Below are 27,069 nucleotides of genomic sequence, written 5' to 3'. Positions count from 1 at the left end.
AGCATGGAGCCCTGATGCATGGGGCTCGACACAGGGCTCCATCTCACACGAGCTCTGAGATCACGATCTGAGCCGAAACTTACTAACTTAACTAAGAGTCAGATGCTTAACTAACTGAGCCACTCAGGCACCCCATCCAATTCACCTTTTCAAATAAAATTTCCTTTAGGTTTTTAATTACTGAAGGATTTTGGATTTTTGAAATGTGATGGCCATCTCTCTGTATGGCTTCTCCAAGTTGATCTTCCCCATTTATAAATCTCTCGGAAAGATACAGTTCTCCAGATGCTCGGGTTTTTCGTCTTGACCTACTTGCCGTGGTTTAAAAATCACGTGGCTTTAAAGTAATGCTTTTTTACCCCCCTTTCTAAGTCTTTAATTTGAATGGGCCATGCGATTTCTATGCTAAAACATTTTCTCTACTTTTTCATTGCAGCATCATCTTCAGATTTTCCTTCTTGCTTAATACTATAACTCCTTCATTTCTTCTTTGGCCCTGCTCTTGGCCCTTAAAATGTCATCTTCTTTTTACCTTTACTTGTGTTTTTCACCAGTCTCTTACCATGCTTTACAACCTCGAACTCTATGTCGAATGATAGGGCTAAATTTAGGCTCAGAGATCCCATTCAGTCTCCTTACCTTTAACATTGCTTCATGCTTTCAGGGTAACTAGGTCAGTGTAGATGTCCCATGCCTGAAATGAGGAGTAGTGCCTGGCTTGTAGTAGACATTCGGAAAGTATTTGTAAGTGAGAGAGTGTCTCTCGTAATCCCATGAACATCCATGAACCAGGAAGTGATAAGACACTTAAAAACCAAGAAAGGCCAGCCAGCTTAGGGCTTTAGACCAGATTTTGTCAAAGATCTTGCTAAAATAGGATGGACGGGAGCCTTTTCTTCATGACTACAGGGAATATTTGTAAAGGCATAAGGGAGAACCTGGCCAAATTAGTCACAAGGATTTAGTAAAGGGTAAAAAGCTAAAGTGCTAATTTCTTAACCCAGAAGCCTTGTTTTCCTAACATGTGAAAGCATGATCTTCCTCAGCTAGAAGGTTCTCTGTTATAGTTTTTTAAAATCTCCCAGGAAATATACATATTAGACAGCTAAGGAATAATTGCTGGGTGAACAAATGAGTGGACGAAATGAATGTGTCTAACATAAATGTGAAGGCATTGAATCTGAACAGATAGCACAAGTGAAGAGAAAACATGTGAGAATTGGAATCCTGGCTACCCACCTCCCTGGCTGTGTGATCTGAGAAATGTGTCCTAACTTCTCTGAGTGTCTGTTTCCTGTTCTACAAAATGGGAATACGTATATTTATGCCACCAGATTTCATTGAGGGACATTGTAATAAACACAAAGCTGTGTTTACTGCATCCCACAGGTGTCCTCTCCTTGAGGCCTGGGTGAAGGGATTGCCATCAGAGCTCAGTTCTGTGGCCCTAAAAAATCTGGTTTGTTTGGCTTATATTGATAGAGTAAATTCTGTAACTAATGACACTTTCCTTTTTGCATTAGCTTCTGGAGAACTTGGAGCTAGATTTTCAGCTTCCTTCTAGCAAAATGTGTAGTTTTAACTCTGAATTTGGAGGAGTAAAGCTCCTCTCTGTCATTATCTTATTTTTGCCCATACTTATTTCTTCTTAACAATTGAACTGATTTTGGGGTGCCTGGGTGGCTGTCAGTTAAGTGTTTGTCTTTAGTTCAGGTCATGATCCCAGGGTCCTGGAATGGAGCCTAGCATCAGGGGCTCCCTGCTCAGTGGGGAGCCCCTTTCTTCCTCTCCCTCTACCCCTCCCTCCTGCTTATGCTCTCTCTCTCTCTCAAATAAAATATCTTTTGCAAAGTTATATCAAAAAACAAAAAATTTCATATGATTTTATTCATTTAATTCTTATGGATCTAATTTTGTAACCTGACTCAAGTTGTTTTGGGGACAGGGCTTGGTGGGACGGGGGTAGGTGGAGGATGGATGGGAGGAGAGGTTGAAAAAATAAAAAAGGAGAAGGGATACAGAGAAAAACAGACAAAAAAAGGAAAGGGAGTGAAGATGGCAAGAAGTCAGCTAGCTTTGTCTGTCCCCAAGGGTCCCCATGCTATGTAACTGATGTTTGCTTGTACCCTTAAGTTCTACACAGTTTTACCTTCAGAAAATCCAGGGAAACTTTTTATTTTTTTATTTTTATTTTTTAAAATATTTTTATTTATTTTTTTTTTTTTTAAAAGACTTTATTTATTTGTTTGACAAAGAGAGATCACAAGTAGGCAGAGAGGCACACAAAGAGGGAGAGAGGAGGAAGCAGGCTCCCTGCTGAGCAGAGAGCCCGATGCGGGGCTCTATCCTAGGACCCTGAGATCATGACCTGAGCTGAAGGCAGAGGCTTAACCCACTGAGCCACCCAGGTGCCCCCCAGGGAAACTTTTTAGATACATAAGGTAAATAATAAAATTTTCATGGATAATAAAACATATTTGTAGAGGAGTTGAAATAGCAACAGTATCTAATTCTCTGACTTTCAAATCCTGCTCCCTTGGGTTCCCACAGGTGCATACGGTGACAAGACGAGGGCTAGTGGCAGCAAGGGGACATTTGGGATTTTTCAACCAAAGCCTCTCAGAGTTGTTCTTTTTCACTTGTTCACTTTTATCTACATGTAAAGCTTCTGTTAAAAAAGGATTTGGGGGGAAATAAAAGTTTGAAGCCTCTGATAAAGGTACATGACAGAATAGTTTGTGGATAAGAGATGTGGATTTGCAAAATTGAGCACAAGGCATTCTTGGCCTCTAGGTGTAAGTGTTAAAACTGTTGTTTTCTGTGGTTGCTGGTTGCCACTGAGAGCAAACACAGCCTAGAGAATGCTGTGACTATACAGAAAAGGAAATTCGTTTAAAACAATATCCTGCAACAAACGTAGTAAGATGGTTTTAAAAATCAGTAACTTCACTAAAATGCTCAAATTTTAATTCCATGTAAAAAATGCCCCGTCATCCACACTACCACCCCACTCACTCATCCTCTCCCCACCAGGAAATCCTGTAAACTTTAGCGGAACTCCCGATTTGAAGTACCTGGTGGGAATTAGCCAGGGGCATGGGGAATAGAATCCATGCTCCGTTTCATTCTTTTTCTACCCACTAGGGGGCAGCAATAAAGCGCAGGGAAAGCAGAATAACTCCAGCCCTAGCATTAACTTTTCTCAGCAAGACTAGCCTTTCTGAAAAAAGAACACCTAAAAAGTCCCTCAGATTCCCATATATGAGTTATTAGAGGGTCAGGTTCCCTTCCTCCTTCTCTAAATATTTAGAGAACTTGGAAAACTCTCTTTGAAGTTATAAAAGTTATCTGTTGGCTTGGCCCAACATAATTATTTTTGATGTGAACATGACGCCACCTCTAAAAAAGACATTTATGTAAAAGTTAAGTGTTACAGTTGTGTATTACCATGTAACACACTATTCCAAGACTTGGTGACTTAAAGCAGCAATGATTTATTCTGTTGACTGAGCACTGCTAGATGATTTTTCTGCTCCATGTCATTTGACTGGGACTGTGGACATCCAGGGTCTTGAATCAGGTGGAACATCTAAAATGAGCCACTCCAGGGATGCCTGAGTGGCTCAGTTGGTTAAGCATCTGCCTTCGACTCAGGTTATGATCCCAGAGTCCTGGGGTCGAGTCCCATATCGGGCTCCTTGTTCAGTGGGAAGCCTGTTTCTTCCTCTGCCTCTGCCTGCTACTCCCCTACTTGTGCTCACTCGCTCGCTCTCTCCCTCTCTCTTACAAATAAATAAAATCTTCAAAAGATAAAATAAAATTAACTGACCTACTCTGGGGCATGGCACTTGATGCTGGCTGTCAGCTGGGAGCCCAGCAGGGACCAAATCACCCAGCCATTGGCTTCTTCATGTGACTTGCACATCTCATAGCTTGGCACTTGGTTTCCAAGAGGGAACATCCTAAGAATGGACATTCCAAAAGGAAGGAACCAGAAGTTTCCAGTCCCAGACATGGCTTCTGCTGCCTTCTCAGTGGTCAAAGCAGACACAGGATCAGCCCAGATTCAAGGGGAGAGAAATCAGCTTCAGCTCCTGATGTGAGGAGCAGTCTATATACACAGGTAGAGGAGAAAGTGGTGAGAGGCAATTGGAGACCACCACATGGAGGGTTGAAAATAAGGCGATTTCTTACCTATTGGAAAGATTGTTATAAATCATGAGGGATGCAGAGGGATATTTCTTCATTTAATAAGTGGAGATTGCTGCTTAATGTGGTACTTTAAGAACTAAGATGCACAGAAGTCATTCCTTATGTTCTTTTTCTTCTCCAGATCTGTTCCCTCAAGCAATAAAAATGGCCAGAGGATCAGTGTCCGACGAAGAAATGATGGAGCTCAGAGAGGCTTTTGCCAAAGTTGGTAAGTAGACCAGGCAGCTCACATCCCATAATTCTCCTCTTTACTGAGTGGCTTCAGGAGAGAGTTGATGAAATGGTAACATAAGCAAAATGGTACAGGTGGAAAGAATACAGTGGTATTGGCCAGAGGAGCTGGGGGAACCTCATTTTGAAAGGTCTACTTTAAGAAAATTACTTTCTCTCAAAACATGGAATGGACCCCTTGACACCTACAGCTCTTCTCCTGTTTTTATCTTGTCTTCTTTCTTTGGTTTCCTCTGTTTTTCTACTATTCCATAGTTTTCCTTTGTATCTCTAAGTTTGTGATTTATTTTCCCATCTGTTCCTACGAAAGTCTCTTTGGATTGTGCTTCCAGAATCTCTGTTGTGACATGGTGACCCATGGAAGTTGAAAGTAACATGAATGCCCCTCTCTCATAGAAACTCGTGAGACTTAGCTCTTGCCTGGGGTCGGGCTGGGGCCGCTGAATGATTGCCTCTGCAGCACACGCCCCTCCCATCTCACCTTTCCCTCACCTCTTCATCCTGGTCCCCGAATTGCCCTGAAACTTCAGGTGGTCGCTTGCCTTGCAGACACCGACGGCAACGGGTACATCAGCTGCAATGAGCTGAATGACTTGTTCAAGGCTGCTTGCTTGCCTCTGCCTGGGTACAGAGTGAGAGAAATCACAGAAAACCTGATGGCTACAGGTGACCTAGACCAGGATGGGAGGATCAGCTTTGATGAGTTCATCAAGGTGAGTACGATGCAGAATACCAGGAGATGCATTTGACACCTGGGACTTCCACTGGAAAAAATATCCAGAAATACATTCCCACCCTCCTTGCTTCAATGTTCCGTGTTCTTCGCTTTATGGCTTTCTTGACCACAGATTGGGTTTCTAAACGTACATTACATCTTGGCAGGTTTTTCATGGCCTAAAAAGCACAGAGGTTGCCAAGACCTTTAGAAAGGCGATCAACAAGAAGGAAGGGATCTGTGCAATCGGTGGCACGTCGGAGCAGTCTAGTGTTGGCACCCAGCACTCCTATTCAGGTAGGTTACCCCCGTGGGTGCGGAAGTGGGGTGGGTGCTGGCAGAGTCCAATACCAAATAATCTCAATAAAATTTTTAAAAAATACATGAAGGCTGTCAGAATTCCTTTGTCAATGTCAGGCATAAAATGAATGGCTTAGGCTTCTATGTCCTCCAAACCTTGTCATTCTTCTCAGTGCCTGCTGACTGGTCCCCCCAAAATTGTGTTTTCACTGATCTGGAAGGAAGTTGCATATTTCTCCTGAAGGCTGCCATCCAACAGCCTTAATGGAAACTCAAAGTTCAAATGGGATGGTCATCCAACAAATCCCAAGTTGAGTTCTTCAAAACATTAGCTGGTCTTAAAGATACGTTCATGGTTAAGGACGGTCTGTAATTGCGGAGACAGCGTTTAACCTTTGACGTTCGAAGACAGAAATTATATGAATATACATGTTGAATCTTTAAGACAGTGATGCACTGTGGAGTGCTTCCCAAACTTTTGTGACTCAGGATTCTTCTGAATGATGCTGTTGTTTTCAGTGACACACAATTTGGGAGACACGGTGCTGGGCTGTAAGGCATAACTTGAGGTTTTAGTTAAACTTCCAAAATCAACTTTTGGCAGCTTTACTGATAGGAAAGAAAGTGTATAGGACAAAAGATTGTATTTCATAGCAATTTCACTGTAATTATATAAAGAAACTCAGAGATATTATAGGAATTATCTGTGATTATCCCTCATTTAAATTGGCTGGGCTATCAGCAGCCTGAGTTTTGTCCTATAAGCATGAGATCACATTCATATGTAAATTGTATCTACAGGGGTGCCTGTGTCGCTTAAGCCTCTGCTCAGGTCATGATTTCAGGGTCCCCCCCTCCACCCCTGCATTCTGCTCTCTGCTCAGCAGGGAGCCTGCTTTCCCCCTCTCTGCCTGCCTCTCTGCCTACTTGTGATCTCTCTCCTGTGTCAAATAAATAAATAAAATCTTTTTTAAAAATTGTATCTGCATAGAAATAAAATATATCTTTATTACTTATATATATAGTTTTATATGATAGTTATGTATGATATATATAATTTCTCCATCTGCCTGCCATATATTTCATGACTTGGAGTGAACAGAGATTCTGTGCCTATTCCCCAAGTCATCTGAGATTTTCTAATGTCAAAAAATAGAAGATGATAGGACCAGGTAATATCTCAATGTCTTTCCATGGGGGCAGTTGTGCTTATGTCAGATTTTCACTTTGCAGATAAGTCATTTTTATCATTTACTTGCAGAGGAAGAGAAGTACGCCTTCGTCAACTGGATCAACAAAGCCCTGGAGAATGACCCCGACTGTCGGCACGTTATTCCGATGGATCCGAACACAAATGATCTCTTCAGTGCTGTTGGGGATGGCATTGTCCTTTGGTAAATAATGGAATTTGGGGGAATACCAATGATTCATTGGGTTTATTCTAGACCAGCTTCCTTTGGTACTCAGGGGGACCCAAAATGCTTTCCGGACTTTTACTTGGCAGGTCCTTGGAAAGCAAACTAATTTCAAAAGCAACTTATAATGAGAAACTTAAAACTGTTATTACTTGGTTGGAGGAGAGGGATGGGCAGCATAGAGACAAATATGTACAAATAACGATGCAATAATACAAGGCCCAAAGCAATTGTTTTTGAAATTATATACCACTTGGCTTGATCTGAACATGACCTACCCCCAAAAATAGATAGTTTGATAATAGCAGCATGACCACTGAAGAATCCCAATGCAAGTCCTTAAGCAAAAGGACTTTTGAGGGGGTTCATAAAAACATGCAATGCAAATGCTGGGACCCCTGGCAAAGAGGAATGTTTTCAGTCTGTGGAAGACCTCAACACACAGATGGTCATGACGGTGTCTTTGAAATGCTTCTGTAGCTCTGGCTTTAGCAGCTTCTGATACCGCTGTCACACATGTGGTTAGTGAAAAGGCTTGAAATGCCCAGTCTCCGATGGGCGCAGGAATTGAAGGGAAGGATGGATGGACAAGACTTAGAACCCCATCTTCCCTGCTCTGAGTAGAACAGCTCTGCTTTTGGTATTTTACTTATTAGAGTGCACACAGATATTTCATTTTAAAAACTTTCAACTGCCAAAAAGGAAAAAAAAAAAAAAAGACATAAAAGAATATAGCCTCAGGATCAAGTTCTAATTCCTTAGGTTGGCATCCAGTGCACTCCATCATCTTTCCTCAATACCCTTCTAGTTTTATCTCCAGGGACCACCCATGACTCAGGTACCCAGCCCAGGCTACTGAGTGAATTGCTCTGTGAACAATGAAGACATCTACAACCATACTTACTCTCCCCCATCCCCATCCTGCTCATAACTGCAACTATGGCTTTGCCTTTTATTTTTTATTTTTTTTTAAAGAGATTTTATTTATTTATTTGACAGACAGAGATCACAAGTAGACAGAGAGGCAGGCAGGGCGGTGGGGGGGAATGGGGGGGAGCAGGCTCCCTGCTGAGCAGAGAGCCCGATGCGGGGCTCAATCCCAGGACCCTGGGATCACGACCTGAGCCGAAGGCAGAGGCTTAACCCACTGAGCCACCGAGGCGCCCCTGCCTTTTATTTTTAAGAATACCCTTCTACATCTTCTTCTTCTATAGAAATCCTTTGACTCTAATAGTTTCTGGTCTATTCCAGTCCCCCAGGGGTCTTTTGGATTCTCAAATCACATATTCATAGTACTCTGGAAGCCATTATAATGCTCTTCTGTTGGATCCTTATGGATCCTTCATGTCCATATATTTTGTCTCTTTAATTGCACCATCAGCTTTTCAAGAGCAAGGTTACCTTCTGCTTGCTAAAGTCACCCCTCCCTCCTGCCATCTCCCACGGCTTCTATTTCACCAACAGTTTCAGATTTTTAAAATAATGACTTAAGAGTTTGTTTTGCCTGAATTGCAATAAAGTGTCTTTTATTTAAATATATGTATATACACACACACACTACAAAGTTACAGAAATGCATCTTTAAAGAACACCAAAGAAAAGGTAGTTGCTTAAAAAATTGTGAGGAAAAAGTGTTAATGCTGATTTCTCATTAAAAACAAGTAGCCAGGGTGCTTGGGTGGTTCTGTTGGATAACCGACTGCCTTCTGTTCAGGTCACGATCCTGGGGTCACAGGATCGAGCCCCACACTGGGCTCCCTGCTCAGCAGGGAGTCTGCTTTTCCCTGGGACCCTCCTTCCTCTCATGTCTCTTTCTGTCTTTCAAATAAATAAATAAAAATCTTTAAACAAAAAACAAATAACCACAGTCAAGTTTACTATTCTTTGAATTTGTTGTGGGTTCTTTGGATTTGCTTTTTCAACTTCCTTTCTTTAAATAAGATGGAGGTGACCTAAGGAAATTTATTTTTGATGTCCCAAGAGGTTACACCAATGCTAAATGAGTGAAAGTAGTTTTTTATAAATAAAAATTGCTTGCTTTAGACATTTGATCAATGTATTAGGCACTTACGTGGATGATACTTCCCAAGCACTGATACAACAGTGACTACAGCAGGATATAAAATATTTTATCATCCACTTGGTTAACAGCATAGAGTTCCACCAGGTGTCAGAGAGAAATTCAGACATTATATCAGCTCAGAAGTGTACAGGTAGTCATTTATATTAGTATATATATAGTCATTTATATACAATTTTCACAGCTGAGAAAGTAAAGTATTTATGGAGGATTTACCTTGGTTTTCTACCCAGAATTTCCTAATATGCTAAGGACACCAGGATGATTTTGCAGCCTCTTACATGCATGAATAAAGTTGGGTCTTTATTTCCTGCCTCAACATATTAGTGTGATTTCAGTAACATTGACATTTCTCATAGAGAGTTTGAATCTCATCAAAATTGCATAACTGATGTTTTATCTAAACACTGGACCACACAGATTATATTGCTGCCTTATTCGGTGATAGTATTGCTAGAATTTAAATTCAGTGTCACTGGACTCTGTTATTCCAAGGCCAGCTTTCTTTAATTTAATTGTTTCTTTTTTTTCCCCCCCCCCAGTAAAATGATCAACCTGTCAGTGCCAGACACAATTGATGAAAGGACAATCAACAAAAAGAAACTCACCCCCTTCACCATTCAGGTATGCCTTCTCTCTGTTACTAAGCTATAAGAGTGTGCTTGGAATGAATGAGCCCTGGAAAGGAGGAGCCAGTCTTCCCCAGGTGCTCGGACATTAATCCCAAACTCGGCTCTGCAGCTGGTGATTCGTCATGACTCATGAGGACAGAGGGAGACAGTTGTATCTTTTATTAATAGAACAGGGGACCTGGGCTGGGGAATGTTGGTGGGATGGTAGTAGTTGGGGGGGCATTCTTTGTTTGTTTTGGCCACTTATGAATAAAATTCATGTTGGCTAAAGTTTTAATTCCACTTTCCCTAGCAATTTATCTTCGAGCTGATGCCAAATCCACAGCGTGTTAGCTGAAAAGATCAGCCTTTCTAAGAAATGAGGGGGCAACAAACAGGAAGACCTCTAGGAGCCCACGGTGGTACTGGCCACAGCCACCAGTGTGATAAATATAACTTGGTTTTATGCCTTCAATTTGTTGATTAACTGGAACAGTAACCAGTAGTAAGTAAGCTGTATTTCTGTGTAATGTTCCAGTGTTTCAACACTATTGTAATTCCCTTGCTCAGAAAGCATGTCTCACTCCTTAAATCATGAACAGTATATTATGCTGTTTGGTTGTAAGCAGTACTGTGTACTTTTAAAATGGAAGTGGTAACCAAAGTGAGGACAATGATTAAACCTATATGAATGCACTTCATGTTAAATTTCATCTTGATGTCGTGTTTTAGTATTGGCCATAAATAGGAAGAAGATTTTTCATTCATCATTTGAGCTCTACACTAGGGCAAAACCCACTTTTCTTTTCTTTTCTATTTAAAAAAAAAATTTTTTTTTTATTTATTTGGCAGAGAGATCACAGGCAGAGAGGCAGGCAGAGAAAGAGGGAGAACCAGGCTCCTTGCTGAGCAGAGAACCCTATGAGGGGCTCAATCCCAGGACCCTGAGATCATGACCTGAGCTGAAGGCAGAGGCTTAACCCACTGAGCCACTCAGTCACCCCAACGCCACTTTTCTTTTATTTATCTATTTATTTATTTATATTTTAAAAATTTCTTTTCAGTGTTCCAGAATTCATTGTTTATGCACCACACCCAGTGCTCCATGCAATACATGCCCTCCATAATACCCACCACCAGGCTCCCCCAACCTCCCACCCCCTGGCCCTCCAAAACACTCAGATTGTTTTTCAGAGTCCATAGTCTCTCATGGTTTGTCTCCCCCTCCAATTTCCCCTAACTCCCCAACTCCCTTCTTCTCTCCATCTCCCCATGTCCTCTGTGTTATTTCTTATGCTCCACAAATAAGTGAAACCATATGACTCTCTGCTTGACTTATTTCACTCAGCATAATCTCTTCCAGTCCTGTCCATGTTGATACAAAAGTTGGGTATTCATCCTTTCTGATGGAGGCGTAATACTCCATAGTATATATGGACAACATCTTCCTTATCCTTTCGTCCATTGAAGGACATCTTGGTTCTTTCCACAGTTTGGTGACTGTGGCCATTGCTGCTATGAACACTGGGTACAGATGGCCCTTCTTTTCACTACATCTGTATCTTTGGGGTAAATATCCGGAAGTGTAATTGCAGGGTCATAGGGTAGCTCTATTTTTAATTTCTTGAGGAATCTCCACACTGTTTTCCAAAGTGGCTGTACCAACTTGCATTCCCACCAACAGTATAAGAGGGTTCCCCTTTCTCCCCATCCTCTCCAACACACGTTGTTTACTGTCTTGTTAATTTTGGCCATTCTAACTGGTGTAAGGTGGTATTCCAATGTGGTTTTGATTTGAATCTCCCTGATGGCTAGTGATGATGAGCATTTTTCATGTGTCTATTAGCCATTTATATGTCTTCTTTGGTGAAGTGTCTGTTCATGTCTTCTGCCCATTTTTTGACATGATTATCTGTTTTGTGTGTGTTGAGTTTGAGGAGTTCTTTATAGATCTCAGATATCAGCCCTTTGTCTGTTTTGTCATTTATGAATATCTTCTCCCATTCCATGAGTTGCCTCTTTGTTTTGTTGACTGTTTCCTTTGCTATGCAGAAGATTTTGATCTTGATGAAGTCCCAAAAATTCATTTTTGCTTTTGTTTCCTTTGCCTTTGGAGACATATCTTTTTTTTTTTTTTTAAGATTTTTTACTTATTTATTTGACAGAGAGAGATGACAAGCAGGCAGAGAGGCAGGCAGAGAGAGGGGAGGAAGTAGGCTCCCTGCCGAGCAGAGAGCCCGATGCGGGGCTCGATCCCAGGACCCTGGGATCATGACCTGAGCCGAAGGCAGCGGCTTAACTCACTGAGCCACCCAGGCGCCCCTTTGGAGACATATCTTGAAAGAAGTTGCTGTGGCCGATGTCAAAGAGGTTGCTGCCTATATTCTCCTCTATGATTCTGATGGATTCCTGCCTCACGTTGAAGTCTTTTATCCATTTCAAGTTTATCTTTGTGTATAGTGTAAGAGAATGGCCAAGTTTCATTCTTCTACACATAGCTGTCCAATTTTCCTAGCACCACTTATTAAAGAGACTGTCCTTTTCCCACTGTATATTTTTTCCTGCCAAGACTACTTTTCTGATAATCCCTTTCCAATTCACTAGTGGCCTGGTTTTATTTTTAATTTGTCATAAAAACAACTCTATACATCACTGCCTCTAATATCGTCTCCTATCTGGACCCAAGAACAGTGTACAGATTCTAGACTAAAAATGTCATTGATTCTATTCCAACTGTGTATGAGTTATATACACATTATATACACTGTTGTTAGTTATAAGAACATGTAGTCTTTATGTGTGTGTGCCTGTGTGTATGTGTGTATGAATAGGTACGTTGATACTTCAGGTCCTTAGATATCATGGATACTCAATAAATTGTCTCAGTAAAAAGTACTCTTATCTTTTCTAGGAATTGGATTTGTGTCTTTTTCATTCTCTTAATACCCAATCTGAAAGTCAAAAAGCTGTTTTGTTATTCTTTTTTGTGTGACCGTGATTTGCATTGACAGTTACACTGTTAATGATAGCCAATGACATGACAGTGACTATCTTCAAAGGTGCCCCTTTATGTCTGGCAGATGGGGACATTGAGGGCATAGGCTCCATCACAGGGAAAAATGGAAAACTGTAACCCTCATTAGTTTCATCTGGGCCACGATGGGCTTTTGACTCAGGGTGCTGATTTGATCGAAGAGGCATATGCCCAGATTTTTTCTTTCAGCTGTTATTTACCGCTTTTTCGCAGTGCCAAAATTTAGTGAAGACCATGCTTCTAGACCTGTGAACTTTCCAGAAGCAAGGCATTGTTGTCATCCAGGAATCCTTAATTTGACATCTGCAAAGTCAAAATCAACATTTGTACACTTTTTCTCCCGCAGGAGAATTTGAACCTGGCTCTGAATTCAGCCTCAGCCATTGGATGCCATGTGGTTAACATCGGGGCTGAGGACTTAAAGGAGGGGAAGCCTTACCTGGTCCTGGGACTTTTGTGGCAAGTCATCAAGATTGGATTGTTTGCTGACATCGAACTCAGTAGAAATGAAGGTATGTACAAAGCTGCAGATATTAAGAGTAGCCTGGCCTTTTATTAATGCATGGACTGGGGTTCTGTAGGGGGAAGATGTCAGGAAATGTTGAGCTCAGAATCTTCAACTTTTGAGAACTACAGTTGCATCGCATCCCTTGCATTAATGTAACAGTTTCTATCCACACTGACCAGACTTTTAAAAAATGACAGAGCAAAAGCTTTTTAAGACCACAGACTAATGCTTGTTTAGAACCTAGAGCTCAGTCTAGCTGTCTAGGCTCTATCCACAAGAGCTTTTCTGGGTTACTTGACCTCTAGATACTTTGTAACAAATAGACTCATTCTAACTCTATTTGATGAAGCAGTTCACAGTGCTAGCTCCAGGTTTGGAGAGAGTTGATCTATTTCCTACTGAGACTATGGAAGATTATATGCAGGGTTTTAGAGTTCACAACTAATTATTGTAGCTGCCAATCTTATTCTGTCTGCTCTCTGCATCTCATCTGCATTTGAACAATTGCAGCCAGTTGTTTAGACAAAAGGAGTAGTTGATGATAAGAATCATATAAAAAACAGAGTTACCTTTTAGCTTTCCAGGACAGAGCCCACCAATAGGCAGTTTGTAGCCAAATTCTGATCTTTAGTTATACACACTTTTTAATTTCTATCTCTAAATCACAATAACAGGCGAAGAACCCTGGGTTTCCATTTTTAAACCAATATATATTAAACATCATATAGAGGAGAAGAAGTAAATAGGAAACTTAGAACCCACGAGAAAGAAAATTGATTTACAAATTATAGCCTGGACTCAATTTAAACCTTCTAGCTGAGCAAAATGTATTTATTTAGCTGGGGAAAATAGAGGAAAGAGTTGATTATACTTTTTGAGATGCTATAATTATGCAAGTAAGCATTTGAAATATAAAACACCTATGGGAACAGACAAGAAGACAATTGTCATTATTACAAAATTGATCTCTTAAAAGCAGAACTGTTGTCGTATGGTGAAAGGTGGTCTGACAGACCTGGCAGAACTTTCTGACCCTGACAGTCTTGGTTATTTCTGTGGCTCTGCTGAGGTATTCTTGGGCTTAGCACTGAGATATACTGGTGACGTGTCTTCCCCACCTGAAAATTGAGGATAATAGATAAGGGAATGATAATAAAGTGTTTGTTCCATGGGAAGGGCTGTAAGTACCCTCACCCGAGAGAAATAACATCTGCTATGTCAGCTTTCCAGCAGAGCTCAATTGAAGTTCTAACTAATCCCTTCAAACATCCCCTGTATTTATTTATTTTTCTTCGGCTTTTGTCCTTCTTCAGCCCTGATTGCTCTTTTGAGAGAAGGGGAGAGTCTGGAGGACTTGATGAAGCTGTCCCCTGAGGAGCTCCTGCTGAGGTGGGCTAATTACCACCTGGAGAACGCAGGCTGCGGCAAAATCAGCAACTTCAGCACGGACATCAAGGTAGGTAGAGTGCAGGACCAACTGCTGCGGAGATGGGGAACTGGGGCATTCCTGGAGAAAGCACAAAGACTCAGCTCCATCACTTCAGAAGCCCTAGAGTTCGTTAGAGGGTGGCTGGGGCTGTGGGAGCAGCTCGGGCCTCCCAGGACTCCCCGTGCAGCTCCGCCTGTGGGCCCCGTGGTGACCTGACCTCAGCACCAAAGGGACGTGGCCCTCCTGGGGCTCACAGCTTTGGCAAGTAGAGGGAGGAAGGGCGGGAGTCAGACTGCTTCTCAAGGAAGAGAGGATGCGTAGGACGGGGATGTCCCAATTTTATAAAATATCAGGGAGTGTCTGCTGGGAGCATCAGATGGGAATCCTTTAAAAAAAAAAAAATTAAATGAGGATTCCTCTTCTAATGACCCTAAGAATATCAAACATGGTGTCTGGTGCTTACCAGGACCTGTTCTACCTACTTTCCATGTGTATGGGCTCATTTAATCCTCACACGAAACCGTTGATATTTTGCAGATAAGGAAACTGAGGTAGAAGAGAACTTCAGTAATTTGTTCAGGTTCGCACAGCTGGGGAGCCGGGTCAGGATTCAAGCCCCACGTCAGCCGCCAAGGTCCCCTGTACTTGGGCACCGTACATAGTGCTTCTGTGAAACAGCCAGTGAATTTCTTGCAAGGTTTTCCTCTGTAGAAAGCAGAGTTGTCTTTAAAAGTTAATGACTCTGGAAACTCTCTGCAGTGAGAATGTCCCCCAGGGCAAGCAGAAGGGCAGGCAGTCCTACAGCGGAGACCCAAGGTGTGGAAAGGCTGAGGGAAGCTTGCCCTGTGGTTTTCCAGGTGGTGGAATTCCCATGTCAGGGTGAAAGACGGCTGTTGGCACTAAGGACAGATGGGCCAAGACAGAAGGAGCTTAAGGAACGGTATGAGATGCTGGGAGGCAGCAGGAAAAAAACATTTCAGGCTCCACTTTCTTGAAAGTTAAAGAAATCTCCAAAGAGAAAGAGTCCACAAAAGGTCACATGACTCACCAAGAGTCTCCCATGCTTCTGTTTCTTTGACAGCTTTCCCTTACTGTGGACTCAGGGGCCGCTGGGCATCGTGCTAGTTAGACAGAAGCTTCCAGATGGAACGTCCCCCATTCCTTAGCACCTAAGCTAATAATGCCAAATGCATTTTTCTAACTACGCCACTTTCACTGGTTATTGAGGGCGTAGCACCACCAACCAAACAGGGATTAACAGGAGTCAGGCAGCAGCATTATCTTCCTCGGTGTCCAGCCCTTAAGCTCTGCACCTGTTTCAGCCAAAATTTTCAAGCTTTTCAGCCAAAATTAGGCTGCTTCATCTGAGCCATACATGTGCCCGATTTCTCATCCCTAAAAAGCTGTCTTTCTTAGAATAATAACCATGGGCACTGAGAAGCTGAGCCGAGACTGGGATGGTGGCTGTCACCAGGGGGCAGGTGCACGTGCCCAAGGTCAGCCCTGTGATGTGTGTCTGAACATCTGGCAGCTTTGGGAGGCGCCCTGAAATCAACCAAGTCAGCAAACTTGGGGAGAACACCCACCCTACAGCGAGTGAGAAGGGTCTATTAGGGTCAGAAAATGAGAGAAGACTTAGCAAAGCTAACCAGATGTAACACGTGGCAAGCAGATTTGATTTGTGCCCAACACCTGCACAGAACTTTCACTGACTTCAAAATAGCTACGGCGAAAAGTAAGAGAAGGGGAGGGTGGAAGGGAGGGCTAAAAATCAGTTTCCCCAGGTGCAACATCAGTGGCAGGCTTTCTCTTGTTCTAATGTCTCTAATGTCGTAAGTGGGGAGCCTACCTCTGCTGTCCCCAGGCCCCACCCAGTTTTAAAAACAAAAAGAACAACAGCTGAGTTTTCAGTCTTTAAGAGAAATTAAGATGATTTTAAATTATTTAAATAAATTACCTGATGATCTGTATTGAATGAGCATGAACTTATAATTCTAAGTCTAGGATTCTGCGAAATCTTTTCTTCAATAACCATATTTGTAAATCTAGGAAAATGTGAGAATTCAATAACTGTATCCAATCTGCTGTCATCAAATTTAACCATTTTTTTCCAACTTCTTGATAAACATTGAATGTGCCTGTCATCTTAATATCTCCTATTACATAAAGATCGCTTGTTATTGCTTCAACCTTCTGTCTTTGAAATCCTTATTTTTCTTTTGCTGATTGTCCATATAAATGTGTTTTTAAACTCTGCTTTAAACTTCTGCTTCCTTTTTCTGTCACTTTTTTTTTAATTAAACCTTAGCTGACTGACTTCTACAGCAATATAAAGGTATATATGTTTTCCTATATATAATTTAATACCTACAAATAAATTATTTTTCTCCCCTAAGAACAACAGAATAGCATTTGCTTCTTCGGGTTGCTTTTTGTGTATGTCCTATATTTGTTATGTTCCATTGAAAAAGAAAGTCCAGGATGATACGTAAACAGAGAAACAGAAAATTCAAATTAGTGAATGCTTCCAGTTTTGTTAATTAAGTTGCATTCTTGAATGACAGTCAAATAAGAAATATAATATGTTTGCTTTTGGGAAATTATAGTTGTGCTAAGTGTGTGATTAGCTGTGCTATTCTGAAATTGTAATTTCTTAATTTCTCATAGGACTCAAAAGCTTATTACCACCTGCTTGAGCAGGTGGCTCCAAAAGGAGATGAAGAAGGTATCCCTGCAGTTGTTATTGACATGTCAGGACTAAGGGTAAGGCTGTGTCCCAAGTTGTGTTTAGAGAATGTGATGTTGTCCTTGCGTTGGCAGTTCCATGGCCCTGCATGACCCTGACTCTGGGATTTCCAGGAGTGCCTGTGTCTGCTTAAAGCCCTGTTAAAACTGTTAACAACTGTTCATGGTTTGGGATTATAACTGTGGGAAAGTACATCTGAAAATAGTCAGGAAAGAAAGAAACTAATACTGTTCAAGTGCCACACACCATGGTAGGTAGGCATGTCTCTATGTCTCATCATTTAAGAGACACAGGACACCAAGAGGTATTATTGTGTTTATTTTTAGGTGCCTGAATATTATTTCTGGAAATCAGTGGGATATTTTTACAAATAAATTCTCATTTTATCAATGAAAAAGCTGAGTCTCAGATGGATTACTTAGTATGATAGATTATTGGAAGCTATTTGATCCAAGGCTGGATCCTTCTCCTCTGGTAATGACAAGGAGACAACACCTCCTCCAGTGCCAGGCACTACGCTAGGCATTTTGCATACATGGCCTCTAACTGTCGCAAATATCACTAAGCTAAGTGTTAAATACCAGCTCCATAGTTGAGAAGGCTGAAGGTCAGAGAGGATAGTAGTCATCTCATGACCACAGAGTCATGGTATAGAAAGGATTTAAACCCAGGGTGGTTCCAACATTCACCCAGCCACAATCTACATCACCACATCATTGTGGGGGGCGGATAACAGGAGGAAAGCCCTAGGTAGGATTGTGTGAGTTCTTAGAAGTGTCTGGTTTGAGAGTTCTTAAAGACCGCACAGCATGGGTCAGAATATTCACACTGATTTTGCCACCACTCATACTCACCTCGAGAGTATTATCGAGTCTTAAGCCTCGTTTAGAGTTAAATCCAATGTTAATATCTAAGTCAACTCATTCCCAAATGACAAGCTCATGAAGTGTGTAATGTGCAGCAGTATCTAGGGAAGCATTGTATTAATCAACAATGAAAAGTTCCGTTTCCTGAAACTTGGTGGGGTCATAGACTCCTAAACGTTTTAAGAATGGTGGACCACCTTTCAACAAAACTTTATGTTCAGATAAAAGTCTACTTACAGATGACTGGAGATTCCCTAGAACTATTTGAACAGACTGTTAACATGTCAAGCCCCTGGTCTGAAGTCTGCAAAAGCCAAATTGCTGCTACAGATTCATTGCTGACCATGTGTAGCTCGACTAACTGATTGCATTCATTGTGTTTGAGTCACATGCACAACAGCTCCACGTGTGGGAAAGGTGGCTCTATGAATCGAAAGTTCGTACTGAGTGGTGGGAATGTCTCTGATGAACTGATAATAGGAGTGTTATTTATGACAATAAAGGGACACTTTTGGTAGATGAAATCACACAGAATCTGTAAGCAAATAATAAAAGGGAAGTTTCATCGTTGAAAATAATTAAGATCTGCTTAAATGAGAAACTTCTATATAGAATCTACTGAATCTCTTTAAGAACAGGACAACCAAGCCTTCATCTGACCTGGTTCTGTATAGAGAGAGACAAGAGACTCGATGTCTCAATTTCTGAGATACATTTTACTTGCTGATTTCAGTTCAGGCACTGAGAAGTAATCCTATGCCGTGATTAAGTGTCGATCTGAGGTTAAACACCAAGTGCACCCATAAGATTCCCATTTCTTGTTCATGTTCTCCTACCTCCTTTCTGCATGGACAGCCTTGACCCAGCCTTGAACTGGCCTTTTCCCTTTTGCAGGAGAAGGATGACATCCAGAGGGCAGAATGCATGCTGCAGCAGGCAGAGAGGCTGGGCTGCCGGCAGTTTGTCACAGCCACAGATGTAGTCCGAGGGAACCCCAAGTTGAACTTGGCTTTCATTGCCAACCTCTTTAACAGATACCCTGCCCTGCACAAACCCGAGAACCAGGACATCGACTGGGGGGCTCTTGAAGGTAACTGGAAACCTGTTGCTTAGAAGTTTGGGAAAGCATTCACCATTCCAGTTCAAGGGCGGTTTGAAATTACCTGCTAAGCAAATATAAGCCACACTTTGGGGAAGATGTGCAAACAGGTCATCAATTCTCTGATATATAACCAAGAGAATAAATAGATTAATCAAGCCAATTACAGCCAAGCAGGAATAATCAAAAACCATTATATCGCATCCATTATGCATAAGCTTCATCCATTATCAGAATTAAAAGTTTTAGGGAAGACAATGCATTTAATTATAGGGTAGAAATAAATCCCGAGTTCCAAAAACCTAATTTATGTACTTAATGGACTAAGTGTTAATTCCTCATGCAAGAGACGGCAGCCACTTGTCACCCAAAAATATTTAACTTAATTCTAAGAGGTGCTTAGTGAGGTTTTTGTTCTGTTTCTTTGATTTGGATGTGGGAGGTAGGGTGGGGCGGAGTTCAGTTTTGAGGCAGGATCCCTGACTGCTGTGTTTTGGGGGTTACAGCCCTAACATCAGATTAAAAGGGTGTAGCTATTGTCGGGTTCTTCTTTTTTCCTTCACAAATGAGTTTTAATGTTGACACCAAAAAAAAAAAATCAAGACAAAATTAATACAAAATGAATATCACTAAAGAAAGGAAATCTGGATTTAAAGTTTTGATTGATCTCTTTTTTTTCCTGCAATGCTTTACCTGAGCTGGGAGTATAAAAATCAATCCTTATTCCAACAGTGCTGCATTTGTATCATTTGATAAATTGTGGTCAGGGGTCCAGGCATTTTGTGGACTACCAAGTATATACATCAAGCCCTCTAATCACCCACTTCCAGCTGCCTCTAGAGCATCCCCATTTGGTTCCTTTGCTATCGCTGGAAATTCAGCATCTACAAACACAATTGATCACTTCTCCTCCCTGCGGTGCCTTTCTGCCTTCCCTGCTTCCCACCCATGTCCTTTAGAAACTCTCCATTTTCGTTAATCATACCACTTTGTTTTTCTTCAGTCACCCAAACCCTGGGTCCCACTTTGATATTTTCTTCTTCTCAACCCGAGTCTACTGATGAGTAAATACTAGTAGTTCTTCCTGCAGAATGACTTGTAGATCTTTATTTTTTTTCCTTACTGCTTTCTGGACTCTTATTAAATCAGACACCAACCATTTCAATAGGTCGTGGTGGCCTGTTCCTCCATTTATCGACCATTTGAGTGTGCCCATGTGTAGGTAGCACACACCATCCCCTCTGTGTGTTTAATTTAAATGCACATTGCATGTCGGCAATGTTGCACACTGCTTCCAGGCACATCTCACTACCGCCTTCATTGTGTCTCTGCCTTGCTCAAGAATTTATTGTCATCATAAAAAAAAAGAACCTGTAATGACTGGCATTGTCTAAAATATCAACCCAAATCTGGTGGTTGGCATTCAGAGAACCCCACTTCTGGTTGTAGCTACCAAACAGCCTTATCTCCGCCTATCACACAGATCCTTGAAAAATGAGTTCCTAATGGTTTTAATACAGACCTTGTCTGTGGCTCCCTTTTTTTATTTTTTAATTTTAATTAATTTATTTATTTATTTTTTATTTTTTATTTTTTATAAACATATATTTTTATCCCCAGGGGTACAGGTCTGTGAATCGCCAGGTTTACACACTTCACAGCACTCACCAAAGCACATACCCTCCCCAATGTCCATAACCCCACCCCCCTTCTCCCAACCACCCCCCCGTAGCAACCCTCAGTTTGTTTTGTGAGATTAAGAGTCACTTATGGTTTGTCTCCCTCCCAATCCCATCTTGTTTCATTTACTCTTCTCCTACCCACTTAAGCCCCCATGTTGCATCACCACTTCCTCATATCAGGGAGATCATATGATAGTTGTCTTTTTTCTGCTTGACTTATTTCGCTAAGCATGATACGCTCTAGTTCCATCCATGTTGTCGCAAATGGCAAGATTTCATTTCTTTTGATGGCTGCCTAGTATTCCATTGTGTATATATACCACATCTTCTTGATCCATTCATCTGTTGATGGACATCTAGGTTCTTTCCATAGTTTGGCTATTGTGGACATTGCTGCTATAAACATTCGGGTGCACGTGCCCCTTCGGATCACTACGTCTGTATCTTTAGGGTAAATACCCAGTATGCAATTGGTGGCTCCCTTTATGCTCCTTGTGTTTGCTGTCTTCTCTTCCCGCCACTTCCTATTCCCTCACATCCTCTCCTCTTTCCTCCTTCTGGCCCAGGTTTTTCCAGCCCTATGTATAAGGTAGGGCTCAAACTCCACTCCCTCCCAAATTGTTCTCTCTCCTATTTCAACTCAAATAGCAAATAAGTTTACCTCATATTTACCTCATACCACCCCATACCCCGGGGCTTGCATGATCTCGCTTTGATGCCTAAATTCTTGTTTTTCTGTAAAGAATATGATGTTTTGGGGGCCAGCTCTGAACTGCTTCCCCACACAGGAGCCTGTGTCATACTAATAGATGTTATAGAAACATTCACTAAATTGGACTAGAGAAGAAAAAATGAACACAGAATAACAATCTTCATCCAAATCCATTAAGGTTTATTGAATTAAGGGCTTTTTTTTTCATTGTAGGTTCAATTTTTACTATAGCCTCGATAGTTAAATGTTGATCATAAAAGAGGCATATTTTCTAGGGGTCTGAAAGATAACGGGTCTTCATTAATTTAGGTGAGACGAGAGAAGAACGGACATTTAGGAACTGGATGAACTCCTTGGGCGTTAACCCTCGAGTCAATCACTTGTATAGGTAAGAGTGTGTGGGGACTCACCTTTAACAGGAGACACCAAGACTTTGGAAGATTCCCCAGGATTTCAAGTATCTCTGTGGTGGGCAATTCTCTTCACAAATGTATGCACCTTGATGAGAAGGGGGTTACTGCCAAACTGAACTGAGAGACTCGCTTCCACACACCACCCTTGCTCTGTGGTCAGTACACAATCCTAACCCAGCAAAAGGACAGATTTCCTACACCTCGTAACCCTGCGGCCTGCTCCTTAGCAGGCAAAACAAAAAATGTTGAGTTTACGGTGATGTGTCCCCTATGCCATTCATTGGAGCCATATTTCTTTTCCTGGAGGAAGCGAGCTCAGGCCCCCAGGGCACAGATAGTCATCCTGGGAGAGACCTTGCCTAAGTTTCTTTGGTTTCTCTGAGTCAGAGTTTCTTCACCTCTAAAGATGTAGCTACTAATACCAGTTCTGTTGAGTTGTTGCAAACATTCCTTGTGCCAATATAGAAGGAAGGGCCTGCCCCTGGTAGGCCTTTAATCAGTGGTGGCTGTCTGAGAATTCTTTTTGTGTTTGTTTTTGTCCAGTGACTTATCGGATGCCCTGGTCATCTTCCAGCTCTATGAAAAGATTAAAGTCCCTGTTGATTGGAATAGAGTAAACAAACCACCATACCCCAAACTGGGAGGCAACATGAAGAAGGTACACAGTGACTCTCCAGATGTTCCCACAGGCAGGGGAAGTCACAGGCCTCGAGCGCACCCCGTGAATACTTTATTAGGAGGCCAGACCTAGATAAGTAATGTTTATCCAGGGATTAAATTATAGCACAGCAATCAGAAGCCTGAACTTATTAAAGTGAGTCCATTATTTCAGTTGATTACTTATTTATAATTCCATGTTGGATGTCTTTAAACATTATGATGTAAAAATTCTAATTAAGATAATTAGAGCAAGCCGAGCTACAGGGTCGCTCTTCCACCAGCGGGATGCTTATTCTAATTTCCTTAAGAATTAGAGCTTGGGACTGACAGTTTGACTTGTACCAATAGTTTGTCTAATGTCAACACAGTGGGAACACATTGTTTGTAAAACAATGATGGGGTCGGTACATGTATTTCTCACCATTCCTTGTCTCCTTGGCTCTCAATGATCCAAGCGTTGCCACAGGAATACTTCCCTGTCCCACACGTCAGCCCATTATGGGCAGGTGGGATGGAGAATCCAGATTTTCCATGACAATCTCCATGCCTTCAGCTGTTTTAGGAATGTCATGGATGGGTCACCGAGCATGGCCCTCTATTTCTGGAGTGTGATATAGCCATGACAGTGTTCCATAATAATGAATTCATTTTGGTTTTGCACTTAGAGTACACTATGAATATGTTTTGGTGGAAGTGAGGGGTTCTATTAAAAAAAAAAAGGTGGGAAGTTCTTTGACTAGTTTAGAAATGTAGCGTTGCGAAATCAGGCAAGACTTGAGAGATGATTCAGTCTGACAATATTTACTTCATTTCGTGTCTTTATTTTTATTATCTTATATTTCTCATCGTAGAGGTGATGACATTAGAATGTTTTCCTTCTTGCTCAATAACAGCTTGAAAATTGTAACTATGCAGTGGAGCTGGGGAAGAATCAAGCGAAGTTCTCCCTGGTTGGCATTGGGGGACAAGATCTCAACGAAGGAAACCGCACTCTAACATTAGCCTTGATTTGGCAGTTAATGAGAAGGTAATGTAGCCCAGGGAAATGACTTTTTATTGAGTGTATTATTGATGACCTGGAAAGATACTAGCAAACGTTCAGGAATGTGATTTAAACCAGCGGAACGATATTTTAAGCTAAACTTAAAACCAAAGGAGTGTTTTTTTAAATTTTCCTGGGTTTTTTTGTTTTGTTTTATTTTGTTTTGTTTTTTTCCTTTCAGGTCCTTAAGTTTTCTTTCAGGTATTTTGAAACTTTTCTATTAGATTTCTAAACATTTTAGATGGTTTTGTCCTCTTAATGTATCACTTCTGTTTTCATTGTGTTGTGACTCTTTTTATTCCTGATAATATTTTCTCTGAAATCTACTTTTTTATGTTAATATAGCCACTGCTATAATATATATATAAACTTAGCTTTATCTTGGTGAATTCTAACATGACATATCTTTTTCCAACATTCTATTTTTAGATTTGTGTAAGTAAAAGTCAATTATCTTTTAAAGAATCTTTCCAAATAAGAGGAAAATGTGCTGTATGTGCTATACTTATCCATTTGCCTTTCTGGAGCTTACCTTTCCATGGCATAGATCCAGATGCCCATCTGATGCCATTTGCCTTCTATCTGAAATATTTCTAACAGTGGAGATCTGCTGGGGAGGAAGCTTTTCAGCTTCCAGATGTCTGAAAAAGTCATTGTTTCCAATAATAAATCTGCTGTTATTCTTAACTTCATTCCTTGGTATATAACATCTTTTTTCTCTGGCTTATTTTCAGATTTTCTGTTTATCACTGTTTTTTTGTTTTGTTTTATTTTTGTTTTTGTTTTTTTAAGATTATTTATTTATTTATTTATTTGACAGAGAGAGAGAGAGGTATCACAAGCAGACAGAGAAGCAGGCAGAGAGTGGGGGGAGGGGGAGAGCAGGCTCCCTGCTGAGCAGAGAGCCTGATGCGGGGCTTGATCCCAGGATCCTGAGATCATGACCTGAGCTGAAGGCAGAGGCTTAACCCACTGAGCCACCCAGGCACCCCTGTTTATCACTCTTTTTAAGCAAGTGAATTATAATGGGCTTTGGTCTTTCTCATGCTTGAGGTTTGTTGAACATCTTGAATCTGCAGGTTTGTAGTGTTCATCAAATGTGGAAAACTTGTGGTCTTTATTTCCTTAAATATATTCCCTATACCACCCACCCCAGTTTGTTTTGGAGGGACTCCAGGTATGCACTACACACCTATTTTGTCATTCTGAAGTTGTCCTAAGTTCATTGACACTATTCAGTTTTCCCCTCTCTTTCATTTTTCCTCTTTGTGTTTCATTTGGGATAATTTCTATTACTTTGTCTTCAAGGTCACTAATCTCTTCTGGATTATCTAATCTTACATTCACCCCATCCAATGTATCTATATATTTTATCTCAGAGATTATCGTTTTCATGCATAAAAATTTGAGTTGGTCTTTTCAGCATCTCCAGTGTCTCTTTCCTCCACCTGCTTGAACACACTGAACATAATTATAGTCACTGTTATTTCTTGGTCTGTTTCTTATTAATTGACTTTTATCCTCACTATGGATTATATTTTGCCACTTCTTTTGTATTGTATGTGAGGCATTGTGAATTTCACCTTGCTGCATGCTGATATTTCTTTATTCCTTTAAATATTCTGTAATTTTTTCCTGGGATGCAGTTAAGACACTTAAACACAGTATGCTCCTTTTGGGGCTTATTAAAAGTTTAATTAGGCTTGAGCTAGTGTTGTCTCTCTGTACTGAGATAATCTCCTCTGAATACTGAACTTGATGCTGTAGGTATCATGAGGTTTTTCTACTCTGACTGGTGGGAACCAAATTATTTCCAGTGCTGTGTGCTTTCTGAGAATCATTCTGTCCATTCTTTTCTGACTGTTCTTGTTCCAGTCTCTAGTACTTTTCTCACACACGTGCACTGAGTAATACTCAGCTAGGTAAAGACTTACGGCAAACCTTCTGAAGATGTCCGGAGCATTCTTTCTAGATGACTCTTTCCTCTCCAGGCAGCTCTGGTATTCTGCCCCACAAATTTCACACACCTTGGTTTCCTTGAGTTCTCAGTCCTGTCCTCTCAACTCAGGGGGAGTGCTCTGCTCTGCTTGGGTTCTCCTTCTCTCTGCACTGCAGCCTGGAAACTCTTCACACAATAAGCTGGGATAATCTTAGGGCTCAGCAGGCTTGCCTTCCTTCTTTCAGGGACCACTGTTTTATGCTTACTTTGTCCAGTGTCTCTGAGCACCACTGCTTCATATGTTCTTCATTGTGTTTGGGTGCTTAAGGCAGAAGAGGAAGGCTGGTCCCTATTACTGCACCATGGCTAGAAGCAGAATTTCCTGCTAGTTCTTCACGAGATAATTTTAGTTACCTTGTAGAATTGAATACAGACTTGACTAATGTGAGAACCATGTGGCAATGTTATTTGAACAAGGTAGAATGTAATATATAAATAGAAAATATAAGAAAAGTAAATGATTTTTGGTGCAAAAGCATGAGCTTGGGAAGAATGCTTCCCAAGCATGCTTCACTCTTTCCCCCTATCCTGGTGGCCTTGACCAGGCAGTGAAGAATGTTTCACTCTTTCCCCCTATCCTGGTGGCCTTGACCAGGCAGTGAAGAATGTTTCACTCTTTCCCCCTATCCTGGTGGCCTTGACCAGGCAGAAATCTTATATCCCTTTATTATAACCAATGTTACTATGACTTAATTCACTTACTACCTGGAAGGAAGTTCCAGAAACCACATGTCACATTACATGATGTCTCATGAGTGAGTGGCAAAGACAAGGTGTGTAGTGTCTCTAGGCACTAGCTTTAATCCTAACCCACTGTCTCTAGGCCCTGATATTCACAATGGCCTTCAAAGTAAGTATGTCAGTGTTTCTAGGTGATGGGATGTAATCAGAAGTGATCATAATGGAGTTTGCTACCTGATTCACACTGGCTTTACCAAGTATAGCGCTCTACTACCCACCTCTAAACCGGGGTCTCCTTTAAGTTTAAAGGCAGATTCACAAGGCTCTTCTGGCACAGAAAACTCCAACGCTAAAGAAACCTCAGCTCCGTCTAGAATTATCTAGAATGTCCCTGAACGTCCCTAAGAGCAGCTGTACCAGGGTATTTTCAGAAACATGTGTGACCTCTTCTCTCTTGTCTTTCATGTGTGTGTTTAATTCTTAATAGGCTGACTTGGCTACTGATTTCTTTAAAAAACAAACAAACCTTTTTAGTTGCAATGGTTAAGTTGACTTTTGGGTTTGAATATGATGTAAGCTTTGATGTTTTCTATTTTAATGATTAAAAAAAAAAATCTCCGGCCCACTCTATGCC

The 27,069-nt window shown here is 41.2% G+C and overlaps 1 protein-coding gene across 3 annotated transcripts in view; it reads left to right on the top strand.

The window, feature by feature from the left end:
• LCP1 (lymphocyte cytosolic protein 1) overlaps positions 1 to 27,069 on the top strand; it is an 84,705-nt gene that overhangs the window by 46,769 nt on the left and 10,867 nt on the right. For all 3 annotated transcript variants that reach the window (XR_006605731.1, XM_004759209.3, XM_013059807.2), the window contains exons 2-13: positions 4,334 to 4,420; positions 4,993 to 5,156; positions 5,326 to 5,455; positions 6,720 to 6,852; positions 9,496 to 9,577; positions 12,945 to 13,110; positions 14,420 to 14,562; positions 17,203 to 17,298; positions 19,042 to 19,237; positions 21,950 to 22,028; positions 22,597 to 22,711; positions 23,607 to 23,740. Coding sequence is in view for 2 of the 3 variants with exons in the window: in XM_013059807.2 (XP_012915261.1) it covers positions 4,334 to 4,420; positions 4,993 to 5,156; positions 5,326 to 5,455; positions 6,720 to 6,852; positions 9,496 to 9,577; positions 12,945 to 13,110; positions 14,420 to 14,562; positions 17,203 to 17,298; positions 19,042 to 19,237; positions 21,950 to 22,028; positions 22,597 to 22,711; positions 23,607 to 23,740 (1,525 nt within the window). In the remaining variant the exon portion in view is untranslated. The remainder of the gene's footprint in view (positions 1 to 4,333; positions 4,421 to 4,992; positions 5,157 to 5,325; positions 5,456 to 6,719; positions 6,853 to 9,495; positions 9,578 to 12,944; positions 13,111 to 14,419; positions 14,563 to 17,202; positions 17,299 to 19,041; positions 19,238 to 21,949; positions 22,029 to 22,596; positions 22,712 to 23,606; positions 23,741 to 27,069) is intronic.

The sequence above is a fragment of the Mustela putorius genome, unplaced genomic scaffold, assembly GCF_011764305.1.
Source record: "Mustela putorius furo isolate JIRA1106 unplaced genomic scaffold, ASM1176430v1.1 tig00000179_pilon_pilon_pilon, whole genome shotgun sequence".
Lineage (NCBI taxonomy): Eukaryota > Metazoa > Chordata > Mammalia > Carnivora > Mustelidae > Mustela > Mustela putorius.
This window is presented reverse-complemented; position numbering and strand designations above follow the sequence as displayed.